This window comes from Gavia stellata, chromosome Z, assembly GCF_030936135.1.
Source record: "Gavia stellata isolate bGavSte3 chromosome Z, bGavSte3.hap2, whole genome shotgun sequence".
NCBI lineage: Eukaryota > Metazoa > Chordata > Aves > Gaviiformes > Gaviidae > Gavia > Gavia stellata.
In genome coordinates this window covers 87,421,792-87,447,718 of record NC_082637.1, presented here as the reverse complement: position 1 = coordinate 87,447,718, position 25,927 = coordinate 87,421,792, and the positions used below count along the sequence as shown (strand labels likewise).

Below are 25,927 nucleotides of genomic sequence, written 5' to 3'. Positions count from 1 at the left end.
AAAGGGTTCACCTGCTTCACATGTCCCTGTGTAGACAGAGAAGAGGGCTGGGTTCATGGCGGCAGTCTGCCTGATGCAGTGCTGGTCATGGTCTGTAACTTCTTTGCACTGCTAGTTTTCTTTGTTGGGGAGGTTTTGGTCCACGGATGTATTGGGTTTGCATGGTAAAGTTTTAGTAGTGGGGGGGGACTACTGGGGTGGCTTCTGTGAGAAGCTGCTAGAAGCTTCCCCCATGTCCAATAGAGCCAATGCCAGCCGGCTCCAAGACGGACCCGCCGCTGGCCAACGATGAGCCCATCCGCGACGGTGGTAGTGCCTCTGGGATAACAGAGTTAAGAAATGGTAAAAAAGCTGTGTAACAGCAGCTGAGGGAAAGAGGGGTGAGACTATGTGAGAAAAACACCTCTGCAGACCCCAAGGTCAGTGAAGAAGGAGGGGAGGAGGTGCTCCAGCCGCTGGAGCAGAGGTTCCCCGGCAGCCCCTGGGGAAGACGACGGTGAGGCTGTGCCCTGCACCCATGGGGGTCCATGGTGGAGCAGATATCCACCTGCAGCCCATGGAGGACCCCACGTCGGAGCAGGGGGATTTGCCCAAAGGAGGCTGTGACCCCATGGGAAGCCCTCACTGGAGCAGGCTCCTGGCAGGACCTGTGGACCCATGGAGAGAGGAACCCATGCAGGAGCAGGTTTGCTGGCAGGACTTGTGACCCCATGGGGGACCCACACTGGAACAGTCTGTTCCTGAAGAACTGCACCCATGGAAAGGACACACGCTGCAGCAGTTTGTGAAGAACTTTAGCCCATGGGAAGGACTCAGGTTGAAGAAGTTTGTGGAGAACTGTCTCCCATGGGAGGGACCCCACGCTAGAGCAGGGGAAGAGTGTGAGGAGTCCTCCCCCTGCGTAGAAAGGAGCAGCAGAAACAACATGTGATGAACGGACCGCAACCCCCATTCCCCATCCCCCTGCGCCGCTCGGGGGGAGGAAGTAATCGGGAGTGAAGTTGAGCCCGGAAAGAAGGGAGGGGTGGGGGGAAGGTGTTTTTAAGATTGGTTTTTATTTCTCATTATCCTACTCTGATTTGATTGGTAATAGATGAAACTAATTTCCCCAAGTCGAGTCTGGTTTGCCCGTGACGGTAATGGTGAGGGATCTCCCTGTCCTTATCTTGACCCACGAGCCTTTTGTTGTATTTTCCCTCCCCCGTCCAGCTGAGGAGGGGGAGTGAGAGAGCTGCTTTGGTGGGCACCTGCCATCCAGCCAGGGTCAACCCACCACAAAGGAGCACTTCCATGTTCCAGACAGGTGATGTCTCGAAAGGCTTCCTCAGGCAATGTCACCCTCCCACCAGCAAACCAGGAAGCTGTCATTTGTAAACTTTAAAGTGTCTGAATTTTGAGGCTATACAACTTTCTTTGAATGTCCTTTGTAAAAAGCAATAGGCATGCAAGTAATGCAATGCTAAGGCTGATCGATTAGCTTCAAAAAATGAAGATGAACAAACTTGGAATAAGTATTACACCACCTCCATCACCGCTGTCACACATGTGGGGACTCTTCTGTACAGCTGTGAGATTTGGGTGTCTGGCTTGGGAGAAGAATGGCCCTGTCTAACTCCCACTGTTGAACTAATCTGTGTTTACTCTTATTTATAAATTATGTAGTAAGCACTGACATACTGATGTAGTTTGTCAGTAGTACATTTAAGCTATTCTCAAACATATTACTTCCAGCTTCAGCAAAGTGTCATAATTTAATTCGATTTTGGAGCAAAGTAAGAACTCAGAAAATACATGCAGCGGTTTAATTGTGAGCAGCGTGGAAAATTTGGCACAAGGTATGAGCACCTTTCTTCAGTAATGACTATTATGTGTAGGAAGCCCTCACTACAGTCAAAAATAGGCTATGAAGAGGAGTACAAAAATGAGAAAAATAAAACAATGTATGTAGAAGGTGAAAGATTAAATCTCTCTAAAGGCTGTGTTTAAATCACCACTGACAGACCTCCAAGCAACAGCACAAAGAAACCTAAACTAGTAAAGAAGGCTAACAGAAGTAATAAGACAGCTTGCAGCAAGAGTAAGTCCTGTGCAAGTGAGGAAAATAGAAAAGAGTATAAATTCTGGCAAGTTACATATAAAATAACAGTAAGATTACCCAAAACTGAATTTGAGGAGCGTGTTACAGCTATAAATTCTAGTAACAAAAGAGGGCTGATGAGGCTCATAGATGAGCTGCATGCAAAAGGAATGCTCAGCTCAAACGAGGTAAAACTAACATGGTTATTTCCAATTTGTCCAGTTTCCACACTTGAATATTATTAAATTTTTTTTAAACAGGATATAATTCTGAGGAACTGTCTGAAATTTGACATATCAATAGAGGAGATCTTAGAACAAATTGATATATCATACAATAATCAAATTCTAGGGTGAGATGGTTTTTAAGCCCAGGGTACTATAAGAAGTCAAGTAGGAAGCTACAGAACAACCAACTAGTATGTAACTTACTGCTGAAATCAGCTATTTTCATCAGAGGAATGGAAAAATAGTAAATGTGATAGTCTTTGAAAGGCCTCCAGGAGTGATTGCTGTGTACCAGGGGGAAATAATATTTTGGGGGAAAAGTCAGTACAGGTTTCTTTTTTAAGAACCTGCTAGAATTCATTGAAGGAGTCAGAGATCACAAGAAAAAGAAAGATCTTGTCAGTAAGAGTATGTGGATTTCCAAAGAGCTGTCAACAAGCTTACCAAATGCTTTTTAAAAAGACAGTGTCATGGCATAGGAGGAGGGAGTCCCCTTATGAGTTAATTGGTTAAAAGGAAAAAAAAGGTGTTCATATTTTACAGATTAAGTACGTTGTTACCAGTGCAGTCTTATTAAGGCCTGCACTGACAGAGTTGTGAATAAAAGGAAAAAAGGAATTAATAGAAGCTAACAAACTTCGCTGTTTTTTTTCTAACATTATTTAGAATACTTAAATCTAAAGCTGATTGTGGTGAGTTGGGGAATTATTTCATGATGCTGAACGATTGAATGATAAAATGACATGAGATTCAATTCTGATAAATGTGAAATTATGGGGAAAATAACTCACTCTGTAAACACAATGGTGGCCTCTAAATGAGCTATTACAACTCAGGAAAGAGCTTGGAGTGATTGTGAATAGTTCTCTGAGAACATCAGTTAGTGCTCAATGTCAGTGAAAAACCCTCAAAGCAAATGGGATGTTAGGAATTATGAGGTGTTGAGAACAAAACAGAAAAACATCGTCATTCCACTCATTATGTGGGCCCCCATCTTGAACACTGCATGGAGTCTGGACACCGTATCAAAAAGGACATGAAGAATTTAAAAAAAAAAAATACAGAGGAGGGTTACAAGGATGATCACAGGCATGAAATGCTTTTCAGACAAAGAAAGATTAGACAAATATTCTTCAGCTTGGAAAATAGATGACTGAGGAAGGAATATCACAAATCTATAAAATCATGAAAGGTGTAGAGAGGATGAATAGGGAATGGCTTTTCGCTTTTTTCATAATAGAGAAGGTAAGGGGCATCAAGTTTAAATTATCAGGCAGGAGATCTGTACTGAAAGAGAGGCAGAGCTATTTCATATACGTCCCAATTATATTGTGGAACTCATTGCCACAGAGTACTATCAAGGAGAAAGGTATAAATGCATTCAGAAAAATCGTTTGACAATACTAAGGTGGGATAGGTGCATTGAACTATTGCACATGCTTGTCCAGTTATGAACTCTGGCTCGGGAGGCTCCAGTTACTGGTTGCCAAAACCAGGGAAGAATCACTCTATAACTACTCTGTTCTTGCACTGTTCCCCTAAGCAATCTGCCAGTTGTCAGAAACAGGACCCCGGGACCTTGGTCTGTCCAGGATGGCTGCTTTTATGAATATGACCTTATTATGTGAACATCTTAGAGATGAATACAAAAACATGTTTTTTCTGAACTTCATCACAGTTGATCAGAATGTTGGTGTATTGGCCTTCCTCTTTCTGTCAGCTAACAATGAAGTAGACAGTGTAATGATGTTTGAATATACGAAATGTGTTTCAGGACTGTGTTAAGTGGAGTAATCTTTTTTTTTTAGCATGATTTTAGTAGTGTACAGAAATGTTATGCTTCAAAGGTCTAGGATGACAGCATTTCATGTTCTCTCATCTTAATTTCAACCTCATGCAACATCCAACTTGCTGTCTTCAGTTTTGGACACAATTGTTTGTAAATTTCTTTTCAGATGTGAAAATAAGAGCAGTTTGGAAATCAGGAAAGGTCACCCATTGTTTTATTATGTCAGCATCTCTGACAAAACATAAATCTGAACATTTTTTCCTACGCAGGGGGGCTGAGGTGCAGTTATTACATTATTGTTACTGTATTGTTGTTCTCTTAATCTCAACATATACTACTGGACTTGAAAATTTAAATGAAGAGACTCATATTCAGGGAGAAGTCATTCAATTATTTCTTTTAAATTTCTCATTTTGTGCTCCATTGAAGGTTATATTATGAGTATAAAGAAGTCTGCAATTTTTTTATCCAGATGAAGTCTTTGTATTTCTGTGATTTTAATGGTATAATCAGTGATTGATCTTTGCTGTTCTTTAGCTGTTGAGGATAAATAGAGGGTGCTTCTGAATTAAATGCATTTTTAACGGCTTCTGGGAAGGCCTGAGATGGAAGTTTAAATAATTACTAACATGTTTTATTGACGACGGAACTGAGAGGTCTCACTTTGCAGAATCTTCTAACTTACCAATGCTTTGCTCTTTCACTTCAATAGGTAAAACTTCATTCAGTAGTTCTCTTGATCTACTAGACAGTCAAGAATATTTTTCTTCGAGAAACAATGGTCTCTTATCTCCACTGCATGTCCCTTTTGGCTATTTTGTTACTTAAGTCCAGTCAATACTTGTTTTGTAAAAATTCCACCAGTTTTAGGTGTGTTAAGTTAGTTGTAATCACCAAATGTTAATTAGCTTCTTGTAGTATTGATCAATAGTTCTAATTTTCTACAATTTTTAGTGAAAAATTATAAATCAGGATATTCAATATTGCAAAGACTGTAACATAAGTGAGTTAGCGAGCTTTATGTAGACCCATGTAACACAAGACTTTCTTATCTTGTGAAGCAAATGAGCAGCTGCTCACAATTCTCACAATCTTTTTGTGTCTTTTCAGTTTCAGTTCCATTTATTTGCCATGTTCTTTCCTCCAGTCACAAGTGACACCTGTTTCACTTGTTTGTAGGCTCTAGGCTGTTCATATTTATTGTGTTTCTTAACTGGAATAAGAAAAATATTGGGGGGGGGGAGGGTGTTCCTTTAAAAATTTAACATTCCATCTCAAACTTAAAAACTTCCAATGTACAAAATAAAAGATCCCTAGAGCCTAGTCATGTCTCATGCATCTTGGGTTGGTAATGGCTAAGAACTGAAAATTGAGTCAATGTCGATGTGGTAGCATGAATGTCAGTAAGATTAGATTTGAAGTATAGTTTGATCTTACCCTATGCATTCAAAGCAGCTGTGCAAAATACTACCTAGCATGCTGCTGAAGTATTTTGTAGGCTGGTACTGCTGTATTAGGTGATGGTTCATTTGAGACAGAACTCATACAGAAAAATTAATTCACTGTTTGAGAACCTTCAGAGTGTCATAATCTATGAGAGTGCATAACTCAGAGAATTCATCATAAGTGCATACATTCATAAACCTTAAGGTATAGTTGTGTGTTGGAGAAATAAATCTGAGAAAAGGAAAATTAAACTTTAAACAGTACTTTTAAACAGTAAATTATCAGCAGAATTTATCTTGGTTTGACATTCCTAGCTACTGATTATTGGAAGACTGTTACTGCGTGTGAATAACAATTCAGTAACATGTTCCTGAATTTATTCGATTTGTGTTTAAATAAAGGATCAGAAATAAGTGTTAATGAGTAGGTCCAGAAGAGAAAGTGGCTAATAAATACAAATTATTTTATGCGGACTCAGTGTGTCTAGAGCTAAATGGTATTCTACGTTGATTTGTCAATAAAGTAAGGTTGTGCACAGGAGTGACCTTTATGTGCATTCTTTAGTGAAAGCTTGATCTAATGAATTACTACTGTTTGAAGATAAATTAGCTTGGAAAAAAGTTCCGAAATGTGATTAATTTGAGGAAGAGAGTGAAGAGTTATTCTTTAGGATCTTGGTAGACATTTTTAACTCTTTTAAATTAATGTATTTACAGAAGTGTGAACTAGTTATACGTTCTAGTACATATGATTACTAAGTGCTAGTATTTCCTAAATACTAAACAAAAATGTAGCTTATAAATACTGAAACATACAGCTAAGTTATATCTTTGTCCAAAATACAAATTCACATTGTTTTTTCTAATCACGGTATCATAAGTATTCAGTTTATGTGCAAAAGTCAATTACATCTTGCCAAGTGCTATCTGAGATTTAGTGTTGTCTGACTTTTTACCTAAGCTGTGTTAAATTTTAAGGTCTCAGTACTGCTATTCAGAAGCAGCAACGTGATCTGACTGTAGCCCAAGTATAATACCTGTTGTACTTACATGTTCTAAACTCTTTTGAATAGAAAGTATTTTTTACCATGTTTTCTGTTTTCTCACAAAGTGTGAGAGAAGGTGAGTACCAGTCCTGGTGTAGAAAGTGCAAGCTGAGGCACATGAGATGTTAACTTCATTTTGAAGCAGGGAGTAAGGTCTTCAGCGCTTTGGCAGATGCAGAAGAGAGGCGTGACCATTCTTCCAGTTAGGCATTCCTTTTGTTCAAGTAGCCTCATTGACTTAATTTAAAAAATATTAGGTAGGACTTGCATTACAAAAAGTCTGGAGATTCACACTGAATTATTTTTTCCTAAAGTAAGAATAATTAAGAATACATACCGATGTATGAGAGAAAAACTTACATATTCCAAATAGCCATTCCTTCTGTCTCAACATAAGGCTCATAGATTCATAGAATCATTTAGGTTGGAAAAGACTTTTAAGATCATCAAGTCCAGCAGTAAACCTAACCCTGCTAAGTCCACCACTAAACCATGTCCCTGAGCGCCTCATCTGCATGTCTTTTACATACCTCCAGGGATGGAGACACAACCACCTCCCTGGGCAGCCTGTTCCAGGGTCTGACAACCCTTTCAGTGAAGAAATTTTTCCTAATATCCAATCTAAACCTCCCCTGGTGCAACTTGTGACCATTTCCTCTTGTCCTGTCACTTGTCACTTGGGAGGAGAGACCAACACCCACCTCACCACAACCCCCTTTCAGGCAGTTGTAGAGAGCGATGAGGTCTCCCCTCAGCCTCCTCTTCTCCAGACTGAACACCCCCAATTCTCTCAGCCGCTCCTCATCAGACTCGTGCTCCAGACCCCTCACCAGCTCCGTCGCCCTTCTCTGGACACGCTCCAGCACCTCAGTGTCCTTCTTGCAGTGAGGGGCCCAAAACTGAACACAGCATTCGAGGTGCAGCCTCACCAGCACCGAGTACAGGGGCACGATCCCCTCCCTACTCCTGCTGGACACACCATTTCTGATACAGGCCAGGATGGCGTTGGCCTTCTTGGCCACCTGGGCACACTGCCGGCTCATCTTCAGCCGGCTGTCGACCAACACCCCCAGGTCCTTTTCCGCCGGGCAGCTTTCCAGCCACTCGTCCCCACGCCTGTAGCGTTGCATGGGGTTGTTGTGACCCAAGTGCAGGACCCGGCACTCGGCCTTGTTGAACCTCATACAATTGGCCTGGTCCCATGGATCCAGCCTGTCCAGATCCCTCTGCAGAGCCTTCCGACCCTCCAGCAGATCAACACTCCCTCCCAACTTGGTGTCGTCTGCAAACTTGCTGAGGGAGCACTCAATCCTCTCATCCAGATCATCGATAAAGATATTAAACAAAACTGGCCCCAGTACCGAGCCCTGGGGGACTCCGCTTGTGACCGGCCGCCAACTGGATTTAACTCCATTCACCACAACCCTTTGGGCCCGACCATCCAGCCAGTGTTTTAACCAGCGAAGAGTATGTGTGTCCAAGCCATGAGCGGTCAGTTCCTCCAGGAGAATGCTGTGGGAAACGGTGTCAAAGGCTTTACTGAAGTAGACTGAGGTAGACTATAGCCACAGCCTTTCCCTCGTCCACTAAGCAGGTCACCTTGTCAGAGAAGGAGATCAGGTTAGTCAGGCAGGACCTGCCTTTCATAAACCCGTGCTGGCTGGGCCTGATCGCCTGGTTGTCCTGTACATGCCGCGTGATGGCACTGAAGATGATCTGCTCCATAATATTCCCTTTCACCAAGGTCAGGCTGACAGGCCTGTAGCTCCCCAGATCCTCCTTCTGGCCCTTCTTGAAGATGGGCGTCACATTTGCTAACCTCCAGCCCACTGGGACCTCCCCGGTTGGCCAGGACTGCCGGTAGATGATGATGTTGCAGAGCATAAGACAACCCAGGGTTGTTCCAAGCAGCTGTAGAGTTAGCCTGTGCGGGTCGTGGGGTGTGGAGTACAGTAGGACGGGGAGATTTGCCTGTTCTGTTCTTCCTTTTCTATGTATTCATACGGTAGAAAGGGAAGAATGAGTAGATGTGATGTTTCTTTCTGTCCTCACGGTGTTTACACCAGCACAGTTCTTTTGCCTTGAGCAACGCTTGCCAAGTGAAGTGTAGACCTGTTTTATAGAACTTCCGTTTTTATTGAACAAAAAGTGCTACTTTAGTCTCTAGAGGAAGGACAAAACTTGGAGTTAGATTATGGTTTACTGAATATCAAAGCTCGTTGTTGATTTGTTCCTGTAGCAAAGTAGCTAAGCATTGACCCAGGTGCAGGACTCTTAATGAAGCCATCATTTAGACCCAAATTGGATTCCTATTTTTATTAGGCCTATCCTATTAAATTTATAATAGACAAATTTACAATACTGGTTCATACATGGCTTATTGGGTTTTTATGTTGACGTGGCTGGGATGGAACTCTAGGATTTTTTTTCATACTAGCTGAGACTTATTGTTACTTCAGGCGTATCGAAGGTGACAAATTACTTGATTTCACACCCTCCCCTGCCAGATTGTTCTTTTATGGACTTTCTTTTTTGCCAGTAAATTTCTGTAAACAACTGATGTTTCAAAGCTTTAGCACACTTTTTACCCCTTTTTTTGATTTAAATCTCTCTTGGATTACTGTTCTAAACTGTAGTATATTTTTATGTTTCGAAGTTACATTGCACAGATACTACCTTTTGTTTTATTTAGTACTGGGCACACATTAGTTCTTACAATATGTGTAAAAATAGTTGTTAAATGGTGAAAGTTTTTATATCAGTTTGGTGGCTAACTTTATAACTGCAGATGTTCTTTTAAAACATTTTATTGATGCATAAAAGTGCATGTTGTCTGTAATTGCAGGTTGATGCGACTGAGAGTGAACCAAAGAGCTTTATCTTTATGAGTGAAGATGCATTAACAAATCCTGACAAGCTGTTGGTCCTAATTCATGGTAATGGCGTTGTCAGAGCAGGTCAGTGGGCTAGGAGACTTATAATTAATGAAGATCTGGACAGTGGCACACAGATACCGTATATAAAGAGAGCTATTGAGGTAAGTGAAAGTCTATGTATGTATGGTTGTGTGTGCATATGCATGTGTATGTGTGTACCTGTGTATGAAGAGCTCTGTCTGTGATGTTTTAATTTGTTAAACAGTGTTCAATATTTCCCTGTGAGATAATTTTATTTATGATGGGAATACTTGCTTGGGTTTTTTTCAGAAGTTTTTCCTAATGGAACCAAATTTCTCTCTTACAGTAAAAAAAATTTTAGTTGTATGTCATGTTGTTGTGGTGGCACTGCAATGTAGTTTAATATGGCAGCTAACATGACAAGAGCCCTTAGCAGGCGATGAGATGCAATAGAAGGCACTACAGAAATTTGTTATTATTTGAAGTGTTTTCTTCTACGTTTCATTAAATTTGTACGTATTCTCACTCAACGTCTGTTGTAATCTCATGATAACATGAGCTTTCATGATAACAGCAGGCTTTTTTGCTAGGCTTGTACTGAATTTATTAGAGGCACAGTCTTTTTCAGTTTTGCGCTGAATACTGATTCATTCTGATTCACCTACCAATACTTGACAGTAAAAAACATTTACATTTTATGGACACTATTTTGTTACATTTACATCTATGTGAGAGACAATGCACAATTTGTGTAATGTCTTTAACATTGGAACTTTGTAGGTGTAATTCATCTCTTGCATCCTGCTACCTAAATGAAACTTCCTGTAATAAACATTAGAAAAGCCTATTTAAGAGTCATTATTTCTATTACATTTACCAAGTTAAGTTAATGTTCTGCTCTAAATATCAGTGCTGTCACTATGATTGTTACACGTTTTGCTAAATGAAGTTGAATTCTTTGCAACTGGCTTTAAAGTATTCAGTATAGAAAAATGGTTTTCTTCAACCATGTTTTCTCTTTTTTTTAGTAAGGCAAAGAAAGAAAACATATTACAACATTGGGGCATTAAGTTACTTTTGTTTTGTATAATCCACTAACAAAGCACCAGACTACACTTTGTGTGAAAGACAAACCTAGTATTGTGAAAATTATGCTTGCCTTCTTTTAACATAAAGTTTTTGTTCATTTTAAATCAAGACTCAGAAGTAGAACAAAAAAATACTTTAGGATTATTGAACGTAATATAGGTGTATAGTAGGTCCAGTGTAGGAGGTTGATTTCTAGAGTGCAAGTTCCAAAACATTTCCCAAGAAACCTGAAGAGCTGTAGCTACTTAAATTTTCGTAGTGATGCTTACATGCCTGCATTTTTGTTCTTTCCTAGAGATGCTGGTGTCTTGGCTAACAGAGAGGCTGAGCATTTAAAACTGGGATACTGTCCCCAGCTTAACAGATAATCTTTCCAAGAGTATTTCTAGTAGAGGAGAGTTACAGTTCCTTTTCCTGTTTTGTTATTTTTATTTATTTTATGCAGTGATGGTGCCAGTATGACAGAGATCAGATCTCTGTTCCCTCAAATGGTTATTATCCTTAAAAACAGGTTATGTATTTCTACATTTTCAATGCTTCTTTAAAAACGCAGGAAAAAATCCAAATACTTTGATGAGAAAAAGTCTTTAAAAAATGTAATAATTCAATCACATTGGGACATCAGACTTTGTGCTCTTATCTTTTGACTTCCTTCTTTCTTAGCATGGTTTTTAAATTTGTAGTTCTCTTTAGTCAAGTTATTCAAGCTACGGTAAAAGCCAGTCTCCCTCTTTGTGCATCCTAAAATTCTGGTAAATGTGCTACATGTTTAGAACACATACTATTTACAATTTTTTTTCTCTGCAAAATGAAGGTTAGATCATACTCATTTGTATTATACTAAATGTATTGCTATTTTTTTGTATCCTGTAATCACTGTAGTGGAAATTGGATGTATATCTGGTTAGATAAGGCAGTATTTTATGGAAGTCAAACCCCCCGAAGGTATTTGGAATCATTATGTTATGACTAAAAAGAGAATACAGATAGTTACATGCTGATATCATGTCTACTTCATGTACAGATCATATAAATTACTCTTCCAAATACAGAAAATTATGGTAGAGTGAGTATAAGGACTCCAATTTCAGTTAATAATAATAAAAATTGCATCCTTTTTCTGGGTTTTTTGGTGTTCAGTCCTTTAGTTGATTTAGGCACTTCTGCCTGTTATGAAATGAAAATAACTGGCCTAGACAGTAAATGGCCTGAATGAAAATTGTGATAACTCCTCATGCAATGTTGCCAGTTTGAATTAAGGAATTATTTTCCTTGATCTTCCAGTGTTTCTTCTGAGAAGAGGTCTCATCCTTGAATGAAACCAGCAGACCTTATCAAAGCATAAGATTACAGTGATGACAGTGATCTCCTGATGACAGGAGAATGTGGATTTTTTTTTTTCCTAATAAACCATGTGCATTTTAAGTGTGTAATAGTATCTAGGATTTGAAAATTCCACTGATCTGTTGTGAGTTTGAAACATATGCAGGTAGCTTAAGACATTTGCTGGAGACTAGGTTTTAATTTTTAAAAAAAAAAATTTAAGATTGCAAAAGCAGGGCCTAAATGTCTTTTGTGCAAAAACTAGTTCAGGATATCACCTCTGCTTTCCTTAAAATAAAACCAAACAGACAAACAAACAAAAAACCCCTCTAGGTAGGTCAAAAACATATCTTCTTCTCTACTGCTTTTCTCTGCGGAGAGTGATGAGACTACCACAAGCAAGTTTCAGTTCATTTCTTGAAAAAACTGAAAACAGCTGAAGTTATCCGTGAGCAGTGGATTGAGCAGGATGAACTGATACCGCTCTCCTAACCAGAAAGTTAAGGGGAGAAAATAAACTATTTCTCTCGGGTACAACACTTTGAAGAAAAAAATAAAAAACTTTTCTCTTAAAGCATGTATGGAATAAGGGAGCAACGTAAAGGCTTAAAATTGATCATGCTTCTGGTGGCTTGCGGCTGATAAACATTGGAAAGAAAAGATGCAAGGAGAAATATCCTGGTGGGAATTCGAGTAGTTAGAAATATGTTTTTTCTTTTCATCTGGATGGTTCCTGTAGGTAATACTTCTCCTTACATCTTTTATATCAAATTCTGTTGAGTAGATTCAATCTTCTGTGTACTAGGTGTTGGGAGTAGTTTACAAGGTTTTACACGAAGAGTTAAGATTAATTCAGAAATTCAAGCTTGATCGTGTAAAAGAGATTTTGAAATATGAAAGAAGATAACAAACAAGCGACAAGATAGAGAACAGATTGTAGGAAAAGGAGGAGGGAGAAAAGTGTATAGAATGGGAGACAGATATGTGCAAATACATTAAAACACGGTAGGAAAAGATCTACTTTAGAAAAACAAGTCTAAAAAAAGGCAAATGTGATAGTATAAAGCAGTAAGGCAGTAAGAAAGGCTTAATTAAAATTAGAAAAAATACATACTATAAAGATATTTAAAGCAAAAAAGATGGCAGTTCCCTATAAATACAGTATGAAGTAAATATTGCATAGGTTTGGTTTTTTGTTAAAACAGAACTTTTCTACTGAAACTGTCTGCAGTGGGAAATACGGATTTTTTTACAGAAGTAATCATCTGACGTGTGAGAGACTGAAGTTCAAGTCCCTCCTCTGGGAATGAGGGACTATTCCACTTTTAATGATAATACTGCACTGAAGCTATTCCATTTTTTTATAAATAAATAAACGTAAATTAGAAGAGGAATTTTAATCTGTCTCTTCTGCATTTTGCGTAAATATCTTATTCACTGTCCGTAGAGTCAGGCTCTTCTCAGGTCAGTTATTATTGAGTCATATATAGAATGACTGAAGCAGCGCCAGGAGGGGATGGTGAGAGGCAGAGGTAAATTCTTTAATTCAGTGATAAGGGCATTTACTTGGGGTGTCAAGAATCAAGGATTTATGTTCCTGGTTTCATTTAGGTAGTTCAGGGGCTCCCATGTTCCCTATGAGGACCTTGGTCACCAGGCTTTTTAGGAGGAGGAGGTTATGAGGTGGTATGCTTCTCTGGTTCGTCGCTGAGTGGTAACACCATGGATGGTAATGTCAAGATTTGTTTAGGAGGTGTAGAAATGATACCAGTGATACAGAGGAACAAGCAAGAAGGGGTGCAAAAGTTGGCTACTATCCATACAAGAGCGTTCCTTCTGTAGTGGTTGGAGAAGCACATTCTGTGCTTTTGAAGTCTGCTGAGTGTTAGGTAAGGAGAAGCTGACCTTCATCTGCTTACGGAGGAAGTTTGTTCCTTGGGGAAGCAGAGTTCAGCGTACCTAAGTTTGGACATTGAGAAGAATTTTGGAGTACTCTTACCTTTTGATACCTTTCCTCTAGGGAATAAAGAGGACATCAGCTTACTGCATGAATACAAAGAAACTATTGGGTGCTTTCTGTGTCTTTGGAAATTTAGCACATTTGTTACCTAAGATAGCTGTGGTCCAAGGATGCTAAAAAAATTCAGCCACAGCAACTGTCAGTTATTTGATTTTTTAAAAAAAAAATTATTATTTTTTTTTAAAAAACATCCAAGAATTGTTGCCTGGTTTCAAATTCAGCACACTACCAGATGGCCTAGATATTTTTATTATTATTTAAAGGAGAATTAATACTTGACATAGGGGTAATAGCCCCAGAAAAATAGCTTCTTCAAAGAACCTGGATGACTGTTTCAAAAGAAATGCAGCAGCACCCAAAAATCTGAATTTCCATGAACAAATGAAAAAAAGGTTTGCATGAGATGGGCATCAACTGTGGAAATCTTTCTTTAATGGCTGATAAAGCATATTTTCAGCTTCAGTTTTTCTCTTGTGTTTATGCTGCACTTCTCACTGCATTTTCTTCACAATTCCTGTTCTTAAGAATAGTTTTGGTCAGAATATTGGATTTATTCACTCAAATTAATATCATTCCTTTGTATAAAATTATCAGGTTGGTAATACTTACTGAGAATTGCTGAGGGTGGTTACTTTCTTCAGCATGCAATAAGATGTTGTTAGTTTTGTAACTCAGTTGAATGGAACAACAAAATCATTCAGTGTAACAGTAGTAAGTTTACCTGCCATAACTTTCATGTGATTTAATAACCCTACTGGTTAGTAACTGGCATGGTAACACATTTCAGTCTTTTCATTTTGTAAAAATCAGCCAGTTTCAAGAGTGAATATTTACACATTGTGGTCAAGAAATTACGCTTTGTTTAAACTACATTAACAAGGATTCTTGCTGAAAAACTTTTGTATCTCGCTTTTAAAGATAGAATATCTTGTTAGACAACACCCCCTTCGCTCTAGTGGTCATATTTTAGGAACCTAAGTTTTAAAATTTTTGTCTTATAGTTTATAGATGCTTAGTATAATTTCAGTACGATGGACAATTGGCACTTTCTGGAAAAAAACCAACTGACATTTCACTGCAATTACAGTTCTTCTGCAGAATACTAATATTTATGTACCTTTTATGTCTCCTAAGTATATTGTTGCAGAAAAATGTTAAAATACTTCATTTATTTATTAATAGTCAGTTACAGGGCCAGAGTAATAATACTAATTTGGGCATTCTGATATTTTACTGGAAGTAAAATTTCACTAAAGTGGACAATAATGTGCTATATTGTTTTTCTTTCAAATATTAATTTTCTGACTCAGGTATATGTATTTGCTTTTGTTCATTCCGTTAGACCATAGAAATAACATTGCCTACAAAGTATGCCATAGTAGAGAAAACTTGTATTTACAACTCCTACTTTTGTGGGCATAATATTAAGAAAACTTAAGTTATATAGCTGATTGGATGATCTTTTGAGATATTTCTAAAAACATGAACATGAGATATTTCTAAAAACATAAGCACAAATTACAATGTATTACTAAATAATTTATCACATATAATTGGCATAAACTACACCATAGTCTGGAAGGAAAATCTAAAAAGCAATCTATTTAATTCCTTCTAAAACATTTTGTAAGCAATTGATAATCTCTCAAATACTGATTTGAAATACTGATCACCAGGCAGACAGAAGGAGAAGTTGCATAGTTAGTTGAAAGAAATATTAATTGGTCACAAAATACATAATAATACATAATAAGCTGTGTAGGAGTTAATAATTATTAAGCCAGAAATTCAAGAAAAGGTTAAAAGCTTAGACTAATATTGAATTGACAAGGGTATAGAAGCCCACACCAGCCCCCATGCCAGCAAAGGAAAACAATGAGATGACAGCTCTACTGTTTGGAGAGAGGTTGCTAACGACAGCTTATTCCTTTATGATTTCAACTCTTGACAGAAGACAGGTCTGCTTGTTGCATCATGGCAGATGTATCATTACCTTCTGGCCCTGTCATGACTGAACTGGAAAAAACCCCACTTGCAGTTCTGAAAATCCAATTACCCTTTGGAATTTAGTGCATCCTTTCCAAGATGTGTGTTACCATTGTTGTATTAATTGTGCGTATTATGTTCTTAAAGTTTTCTGTGTTCCATTAATTTGATAATGTAGAGATACTTAGAGATTGCTTTGTCTTCCTTTATTCTGACGGCTGTCATGTTTTATAACCCTGTAGCACCTTGTGTTAGTTTACTCTTACTTCATCACTGACCTAAGAAAATCACTGTTCAAGATATTTGGATAAATGTGGTTTGAAAATATTTCCCCCCCCCAAACTATTTGAGCGTTCTTTTCACTGGCTAAGTATGGGGTTAAGAAGACACACTGAATATTTAAAATAATCACGATCGTTTTAGAAACAAAGTTTAATATGAGCATTAATGGCCTTTTTATCATATGCATATTAGGATTCTTTCTTCCCCCCCCACCCCCCCCCTACCCCCCCCTCAACTTGTTGGATACCTAACAGTGACTCTGGAGACTTAGAAAAGAGTAAGAGGGGGTGTGGATTTTTGAAAGTATGTCAAAAGCCTTGGGGTTTGGGTATGATCGGAATTTCAATAGAGGTTGAGATGAGTTTAAATGCATAGAAGGCAAACATAAAAATCTTGTTTAATTTCTGTCATGTTGTTCTTTTTTTAGTCACTCTGATGTCTTTTTCAAATCTGCTTTTCTCTCAAGCTTTGTGGTACTATATCCAAGATCTGGTTTTTTTCCTCTTTGTATTTCGTTTTAACTGCTGATCCCTTTTCTGTGGTGCTTCTGCCTTTAATATCAGCTGAAGCGGTCTGAATTGCTGAATCAAAGCCGTTTTGGGAGAGAGACAGTGTTTAAGATTGTGCAGGGTGAGATTCTCTGGGTAGAAGGTAACACTTCCTGCAGTTATAATCAATGCACTTGACACTTTCAAAGGCAGGAGAAGCCACGACTTGCTCAGGGGTTAAACTTTTTAAATAACTTCCCTTGGGAAAAATGCCATCAATAAAATGGAATAATTAGTTGAAAATTCTTGAGTAGCCTAGGTTTGAAAAGAAAAGATTAGAGATAGGTCAGGTTTGCACTTCTATTGTATTTTCCCTCCCTTTTGTTGTTTAAACTATGAGCTTTTGTTTAAATGTGTGCAGTATTACAAAATCAGTCTGCTTCAAAAATAATGTCATCTACTTAAGCCAATACATTAATTTTGTACTGTGTTATTGTCTGTGTAGTCTGATAATTCTAAGAATGGAGGTTAAATTCTACATCAGAATATAACTTTAGATTTGCTAGCTTTTTATTTTCCTACCCACATACCTATTCTGCAAATAGTCATTTTAGCTAACAGAAAACATTTGCAACTTTGAACCTTACTAAATAAGCTTAGAACGTATAATGTACGTTAACTAATCTTAAAAATTAGATGTAAACAGCATTAAGTGAACATCCAGTGCATAGGGTCATTGATTTCCATAGAGATGAAGCGTTTTACTATGAAATCAAATTAATCTCACTTTGCATTAATTATATATTACGATTTCAGGTTTTATGGGAAATTCATTGTTTTTCTGACTTTTTTGTATCTTGATTTCTGTTAAAGCAGCTATTTTGAACTATAAAGCCTGACCAAGAATGGTACTTTCAATACACAGCTTAGTATATGCGTACCATACAAAATGTTGATAAATAATGCATGAATGGCTTTGGAATAAAAGATTCTTACCCTTCATTAATTATTTACTTATTTGCACTTCTCATTTTTCTTGAAGGAAAGTAAAATCACTGACAACGCTCTGGACAGTAGCTGAACAAGACTTCAGCAAATAAATAATCAACATTTTTCAGAAGTACAGCATTGTATTTTCTAATGGGTTGTATCAAAATGAGATCTGTACCTCCTGAATAGAAGAGTTTATTTGGTAGGGAATATTCTGCATGCGGAGATTTAATAAAACTTATAGCAAGAAAGTATTGACTAGTCTCAATTTAGCGACATTCCTGTGTAGAGAAGTTTTTAGGATCTGTCTGTGGGAAGCTGGCTGTGGAACCGTGACCTTTTAAATTGCTCAGAAATTGCAATGAGGCTTTTTCTGTTGTGGTACAGATCTTCAATATATTGTTTATTTTAAGTTGGCTATATGTGCAGCATTTGTAAGAGAAATGGCTAAATACATACTAGTATGATTGTACTTGGAAAAGCAGTAGTTATTTGTGGCTTGCATTTTACTCTATACAGGCCACTTTGTAAGAAACCTGTTTAGAAGAAAGTAAAGTTGTAATCCAGTATTGTTTTGATTCAGAGAATTTGGGTTTGTGGAAGTGTCATAGCTTTGTGGTTATTTGTATCTGAGAGCAGTACATAGGAGTAACTTTTTATTTCAGCTGATTTGCTGTAGAACAGTTATATCTCACATTTCAAGGTGGGATGGTCCAGTAAAGTTGTGGTAGGGTAGCACCTCAGATCACACAACACACCAGTGCCTTCACAGGATGGTACAATTTAGGATGGGAACTTTGCTGGGCTTTTTTTTTTGAGTGTAATAAATTATGCTTATCTTATACATATGTTTATCTGATTATGGAATGAAGGTTTTAAAATAGCTTTCATAGTTTTTTGGTAACTTTTTCTGTTGGGGTGAACTTGTCAATGATCGTGTTAATGCGGACTTTTGAGAGTGGCACCATGCTAGGTAGTATAGATACGCACACAAACTTATTTTAAATTCCTCGTGAAATGTAATTTTATCAGGGATAATATTAACTTCCTAAAATTGCTTTCATATAGGATGGAGTGACCTGTTCATTGTTCATTTGTTGACATACTAATCTTAAGTCATTACCTTAATTTTGCTTTATGGAAAAAAAACCAGTAGCCAACACCTTTGTTCTATTCATTCCAGAGCATATTAATTCAGGAATGAGAAATATACATGCATGTTTTTTAAATCCTTTAAAGAAGTTAATTCACTAACATTTTAAATAGGCATTAAAATACTAAAATTGTCTTTTGTCTTATTTATTAGATGTACAGATGGTTGAACTACAACCTAACTATTCTTAATGCATTTTAATGTGTAAATTGTATTCTTGTAAATGTATGTCATAGAAACAGTATTACATGCATGTCAGTGTAGGTATGGTATATATATGTATTTAATATTACACTAAATTGCCAATACCCTGTTGATTTTTCAAATGAATCATTACTTAAAAGACTTACCAATTCAATGGGGAGATGAACACTTCCTTATTCATACCATGAAATGCATATTTGAATAAAATTATCTTTTGCTTACTGAGCATTGAGGTGGAAAATATTAACTTTAATGCATAGGAATTCAAATAAAAAATTGATACGCTTCATCCTTAAATAGTTTAGTACCATTCTAATAATGCACATTGCTGCTTGAGGTAATAAGGAAATAGATATGGCAAAGACTTTGTCATGCAAATTCACTCAGGATTGTAATCTTTTGAAAATACACAGATCTTTTGAACGATATATGTCACTTTTGATCAGAAACTTTGAAAAGTTTAATAATTCTGCCAGAACAAACTAAAACTGTGGGTAATTGTCTTTTTCTTCCTGAAATTAACAAATTATAACATCAAAAAATCTGGGAGTGAGGTACGTAGTAGGTCATTTGCTGCTGCAGGCATTTTCTCTCCCTTCAGGATGTGCTTGTTTAGTTTCTCTCACTTTGTGCCTGTGGCACTGTATGGTGAAATTCAGACATGTTCTTCCCCTCCAAGGAATCTCTAGGGTGGCAGATAACTTATACAAAATTAATAAATGGTGTTGCTTTTTTTATTATCACCCATCCTAGGCAATTTGCTTTGTGTTCCCTTTGGAGAAAAGTTGAGTTGCATAGGATAGGCTTATTAAAAAAAATATATGCTTCTATATAGAATTAAACAGTGAAACTACACATAATAGGGTGAAATATGTCATTAGGAAAATGGAATTATTCCATTTTCAGTGGTTTCTTTAGAGAGGGGAAAAAAAACAGAACAGTGAAAATTCCTTATATGTTGATTAACTTTTTTTTTAAACTTAGAAAATAATAAGAATTTTTAAACATGTCAAAGCATGGGTGATTTTTATATTTATTTAATTCCAGGGTTATGAATTTAGTTTCCTTTCATCTCAGCAACATTTGAAGAGTTAACCTGTTTTGAGGCTATTCAGTTGGATGATTATTTTTGGGGCAGTCCAGGTGTACCATCTTGCTTATTCACAACCATTTGTTATACCATATTGCAGCGCTAATCCTCTTAGGAAAGGGAGAGATTGGCGCAGATAGCTTAACCTGTTCTGTGGCGTGCTACATGCAGCCTCCATCTCTATTGTGCCAAAGGCAGTGAGACTTCAGATTGCTTTGGAGGGTAGAAGAGATAATGAAGCTTGGGTGTAAATAATTGCTGATACATGAGGGAAAACAACTTAATCTTCATTTCTTTTTTTTCCTTTTTTTTTTTTGTAGTGATTAATTTTAATTGCTCTTTTAGCTGTGAAAGACAGAGTTCTACTTAATAGTGCTGTGGTCTTACACTGTTGCTTGCTTCTGATGAATAAGAATCCTTAAAAATGTTATGGTATTAAATATTATGATGTATTTTAATGTTCGTTTCCTAGGAGTTACTCACTGCCATTTTAAGTTTTACTTAAGAGCATATATACTTAGCTAGTCCGTAAATACTCTTTTTTACTCTAAAAAGCATTTGAAAAATAGAGGCAGAAAATGTTCACGGTGCTTCAGTGCACAGGTGATTGAGTTTGTGCTGACCCTCAGTAACTGAGCCTGTGTTTTGAATCCCAACTCTTCCTCCAGCATTGGGATTAATATGATTGAGTCTTCTGGAATGAGTTCCTGAATGCTGATAACACGAGGCTTTTCCATGAAATACAGGAGCTACTCATGTGGAATATGCACCTTCCACGTCATGCATGGTTGAGATCAAATACAGGATTTTCAAGACTTGACAGCACTGGTTCATGAACAGTGATATTTATACTGAATTTAGGACTGTCTTGGTTCTACTATTCAACTGTTACCAGCTGATGATAAAAATAAGTGATTCTGGAATTCCGTTTTAATGATACTGTGTTGTTATTGTCAACAATGTGTGAAAACAGTTATTACTAACAAGTGATTAAAATATCATTTGTTTATTAATACCTCATGTTGAATCAAACTTTTGCTGGCTTTGATTATATAAGTAGTGTCACAAGAGTGTCATTAATTTGATCTTTTTTTATTGATGTTGACATCCTTCATATTTTGTTCATTGTATTTGTATTCAGCGTGTTAGATCAGTATTTGTCTTCTTGCCTTATTTTGCAACAGATCCTTTCTTAAAACAACGTTCAGCTATCTTTGACTCAGATTAATTCCTGCCCCTGCCCATCCCATACCGTATGTTCACCTTCTCTACCTGTGGTGTCCTGTGAGGTTTCCTGTACATTTAATCTCTTTTTCTATATGTAGTTTCATGCAGGTATGAGGACAGGAGAGTAAAGGGATTTTTAAATAAAAACAAATGCTTTAATGTTTTTCTGCTGGAAATGAAGGTGTCAGTTCTAGCCTTACTTGTATCAGATTTTTTGGGGGAGGTTATGTAGGATTTGACAAGCGCTGTAATATGGAGTAATCTTTAAGCACCAAAGACAATGAAAATAAGTATTTGTTACTTTGACTTCTGACCAGTTCCATGTAATTAGCATTTTGAAAACATGATTCATGTCTGTCTCGAGTCCTTGTGTTCCTCTTCAGGAGGTTAATTTAGAAGAATTTACCCAACTGCAATTTTTTACCTTATTTCTACTTCCTCATGGTAGTAGTTTTATAGTGTGATCATTTTATATTTACTGCTAGGCAAATACTTCTTTTTCAGCCTTTTTTTTTCTAGTTTACATTTTTCAAATTAGAACTATTGGTTTCTGAAGTGCTTCTGCGTGTGTGTATGCAAGTATATGCATGCGCATGTCAAGACAGATAAATGCATCTTAATTGTCTAGTTGGTTGTACCTTTTCTATTTTTAAAATATTAATATGAGATGTGTGGCATTCAAGGAAAATTGTAATTAATTTCTTATGTCTTTTGGGTTTGGAAGATGCATGTGAGTTTTCTTTTTTGGAAATGCTGATTAGATTTTTCAGCACTGAGAAAGTACTGTTTCAGGTTACTGTTTTCTTCGAACCCAGTAATTTACGATATATTAAAAAGGAGTTGTACTGACTATTCCTCAAAGATAATAGTATTTCAAATGTCATACAGGTTGACTCGCATTGTGATTTAACTTGATATAGCTGTTGTACTTTTTTTTTTACTCTGGACATCCTTATTGAAAGACTTTTAAGGAAGGAACTCATTAGGAATAGGTAATAATTCTCTAAAAACAAAAGATTCTTAAGAATGACAGTTGACATAGTCTTATAAAAACTATATAGAACCTGGAGAAATATCTTTGCTGCACCATGTGCTCAGTTAAATAAAATCTGTCTACTGCTCCTATATAACAGAGTACTGGATCAGTGTCAAAAATATGAGGTATTTACTGTGTGACATTCAGTAGCTATATTTGTTGAGATACTACTCGTAAGTCTGGGGGTTTTTAATGCAGTATGTCCACATAAAAAAATGAAAATTTAAAGAGAAGACAGCAATTACCCATTTTACAAGTGTCTTGGCTTTCTTTTAATGTTCTGAGATATGGTCACAAGACATTTATGCTAGTGGTGACATTGAAATGTACTTCCTTTTGGTTTTTTTATGGAGTTGGTGTTGAGGCACAGCTGTAAGTGCTGGTTTTGGCAGTAGACCTATTTTTAATCCTATTTTAAACGAACTTCGTGCTCATAAAAGGTGTGCAGACTGTCAGCCTTGGAGAGAGGATCCCTGCAAACTGGTACACACAGGCAGCGGCGGTGAAAGCTCCCGCGCACATCCCCAACAGTGTCCCCAGCCTTCTTCTGCAGGGACCGCCTCTAGAGATAAGACTGTGTATCAGTCGCTTTCAGTCCTTCTCCTCTGCAGCAAGACTGGTAACAAGGGTGAGGTGAGGTTTGTTGTTGGGTGGACAATCCTTTCTAGAAGCTGCAGTGAGGTAGCTTTACGCAAGCGCCGCATAGTCATCTTTCCCCTCTATAAAGTAAGTCCAAACCAAGCAGGAGTTGAGTGATTTAGGCCTGGCTTGTAAACTTCTGCTTGTCAAGGCAGGTAAAATCCTTACAAGGCAGTCTGCTTTGTCCCAGTATCCCTCCAGCCCCTGGGATTTATAGCATTCCAGACCTCCTCTACACCATCCTACCAGGTAGGGTTTCTTTACCCTGTTTCAAACCAAACAGTGTAAATTCCTCACCTTTCTCTTCCACTTTCTTCTTCTGGAGTAACACGAGTCTGAAGTTCAGCAAGGTACTATTTAAATCTAGTCCAGCAGCAGATTTAATGGGAGATTTTTTTTAGCATTCTTAATTTCTTTACTGGGAAGAGAAGGCTCCAAGCCTTCTAGGAAGGAATAAAAAAGAAGCTCAAGTAGGTTGGCTGTAAAAAATTTCAACATGTACAAAAGGTGTTTAGATGGTGGGGTGTTTTAAATTTTGGAACATACTTGTTGCTTTTTTTTCCCCTCTGATGATGTCTTGCTGTAATTACAATCCTGGCTTTATGGATGGGAAGGAACATGCCCCTAGGGATCAGTATGTGCATGGAATCTGGTAAGTTTCTGATGCAGGCTTTGCGTCAGTTCTTGTGTGCATTTTGTACAAGTTGTGGTGTTGTGTTGTTTAACAATAACTCCATCTGATGTATGTTAAATGTATTTCATTTTTAAGTTAAAGAGTAATGCTGAATATAATCAGTTTAATGAATGTTCAGGTAGTAAAATAAAGCACTAAAAATTAGAAAGAATGATATGTAATCAGATTTTACATCTGGTTTAGAACATCCTACCACACTATTTTGTGTGTATGCCTTTACTGACATCATGATGTAAATATGGTGCTCTTTTCAGCTTCCTGACTGATTTTGTGTACAGTAAAAAAGTTACAAATGTGCTTTGAAAGATACAGCCTACTTTTTCCTGTAGCAGAGAAGGTCTTTACCTTTGCAGCGTAACTAGTACCGTGTTTATCCATGTTCCCAGCTGCAAATGAAATAGTAGTAATATTTTGAAATCAAAATCCGGATATTGTTATCCTGACATAAATTTGGGGGACAATGGGTAACAGTTAAAGCTGGAGTCCTCCTCTTAAATGTGTGGATAAATACTACTGTACAAATTGCATCATACACTGAGCTATTTAGGAAAACAGAAGTTCATGGATGTATTCACAAACACACAAAGAAAGAGACTGATTTATTTCAGCCCAGGTATTTTGACGTAAGGATGTTTCATTTTGAAATACCTACTCACTGTTTTTCTTGTGAAATGGATTATGAGAGAGCAGTAGCTTTTCAAACACTTCCCATTGTAGGCATTTTCCCAACCAGTTTCTGAAGTGCATATACACCTTTATTGCTTGCAGTAGAAGATGATAGTTGTCTGGAGAAGTAGTCTCAGTTCTGCTTTTCTTTACAAAATATATGTGGGGTGTGTGGTGTGTCAATATCTATAAAAATCAGAGTTTTGGATTGAGGATGAAGTTGGAGTGTCACTATTCTTGCCAGAAAGTGTGATTGTGGACAGTTTATGGAGGTATAGTCTTTCAGACTTTCATTTCTGGACAGTTGGTTTAGAAGTAAACCCCCCGAGCTGTTTCTGTCTTCCATTCCCTCCAGCCAGTTTCCAGACCTTTGTTTTGTGTCCTTATACCCACATCCAAATGACTGTGTGCCTTCCCTCCTGTCATAGTTTAACCCCAGCTGGCAATTAAGCCCCACACAGCCACTCACTCACTTCTGCCTCGGTGGGATGGGGGGAGAATGGGAAGGGTAAAAGTGAGAAGACTCATGGGTTGAGATAAAGACAGTTTAATAAGTAAAGCAAAAGCCACGCAAGCAAGCAAAGCAAAACAAGAAATTCATTCACCTCTTCCCATCAGCAGGTGGGTGTTTAACCAGCTCCAGAAAAGCAGGGCTCCATCACACATTAACAGTGACTTGGGAAGACAAACACCTTATCAGAAGAGAGCTCCAAAGGTCCCTCCCTTCCTCCTTCTTCCCCAGTTTTTATTGCTGAACATGACATCATATGGTATGGGATATCCCTTTGGTCAGTTGGGCTCAGCTGTCCCAGCTGTGTCCCCTCCCAGCTTCTTGTGCACCCCCAGCCTACTCGCTGGTGGGGTGGGGTGGGAATGACACTGTGTAAGCACTGCTCAACAATGACAAAAACATCCCGTATTATCAATGCTGTTTTCAGCACAAATCCAAAACACAGCCCCATACAAACTGCTGTGAACAAAATTAACACTATCCCAGCCAAAACTAGCACACCTCCTGCTCTCTTCTTTCCTTTCCTGTTGAATTTGTACTGAAGAGCTTGCTTCTACCATATATTTTTTTAGTGCAGAGGGAACACATTGATTCAGGGACACATCCATGTTTTTCATTCATGTGTCCAGACCTGAACTTAGCAAGTGCAGACCTTCATCTGCATTGCAAGGACTTGCTTTGTTAAGTCTTTGTATACTGTAGCTGCTAAAATTTAAGAAGCGTCTATTGAGAATGTGTAAATTGCAGATTTTCGAAAGTTTATAAGATGGACAATTTTGAGTAGAATCTTATGGGAATGGAAGGAGTAAATCCTAGCCAAATTTCAAGTCCTTGATTCAAAAAAACAGGTGCACTAGAGTGTTTCATTGCAAAGTTTGCTAGATTTTTGTAGAATCAGCAATCCAATGTGTTTTTATTCTGACTTGCTCTTGGATATAGATGAACTGTTTATTGTAAAATTTTCAACACAGCTCAGCCTGAGGCAAACAGCTACAAATTATAGCTAAAGTTTGGTAAAGTTCTAAGTAGGAAGAAAGTAATTGAAATC

The 25,927-nt window shown here is 37.6% G+C and overlaps 1 protein-coding gene across 2 annotated transcripts in view; it reads left to right on the top strand.

The window, feature by feature from the left end:
* The window catches only part of ARB2A (ARB2 cotranscriptional regulator A), a 267,179-nt gene that overhangs the window by 52,768 nt on the left and 188,484 nt on the right, over positions 1 to 25,927 (top strand). For both annotated transcript variants that reach the window (XM_059833865.1, XM_059833863.1), the window contains one exon: positions 9,430 to 9,621. In XM_059833865.1, the coding sequence (XP_059689848.1) occupies positions 9,430 to 9,621 (192 nt within the window). The remainder of the gene's footprint in view (positions 1 to 9,429; positions 9,622 to 25,927) is intronic.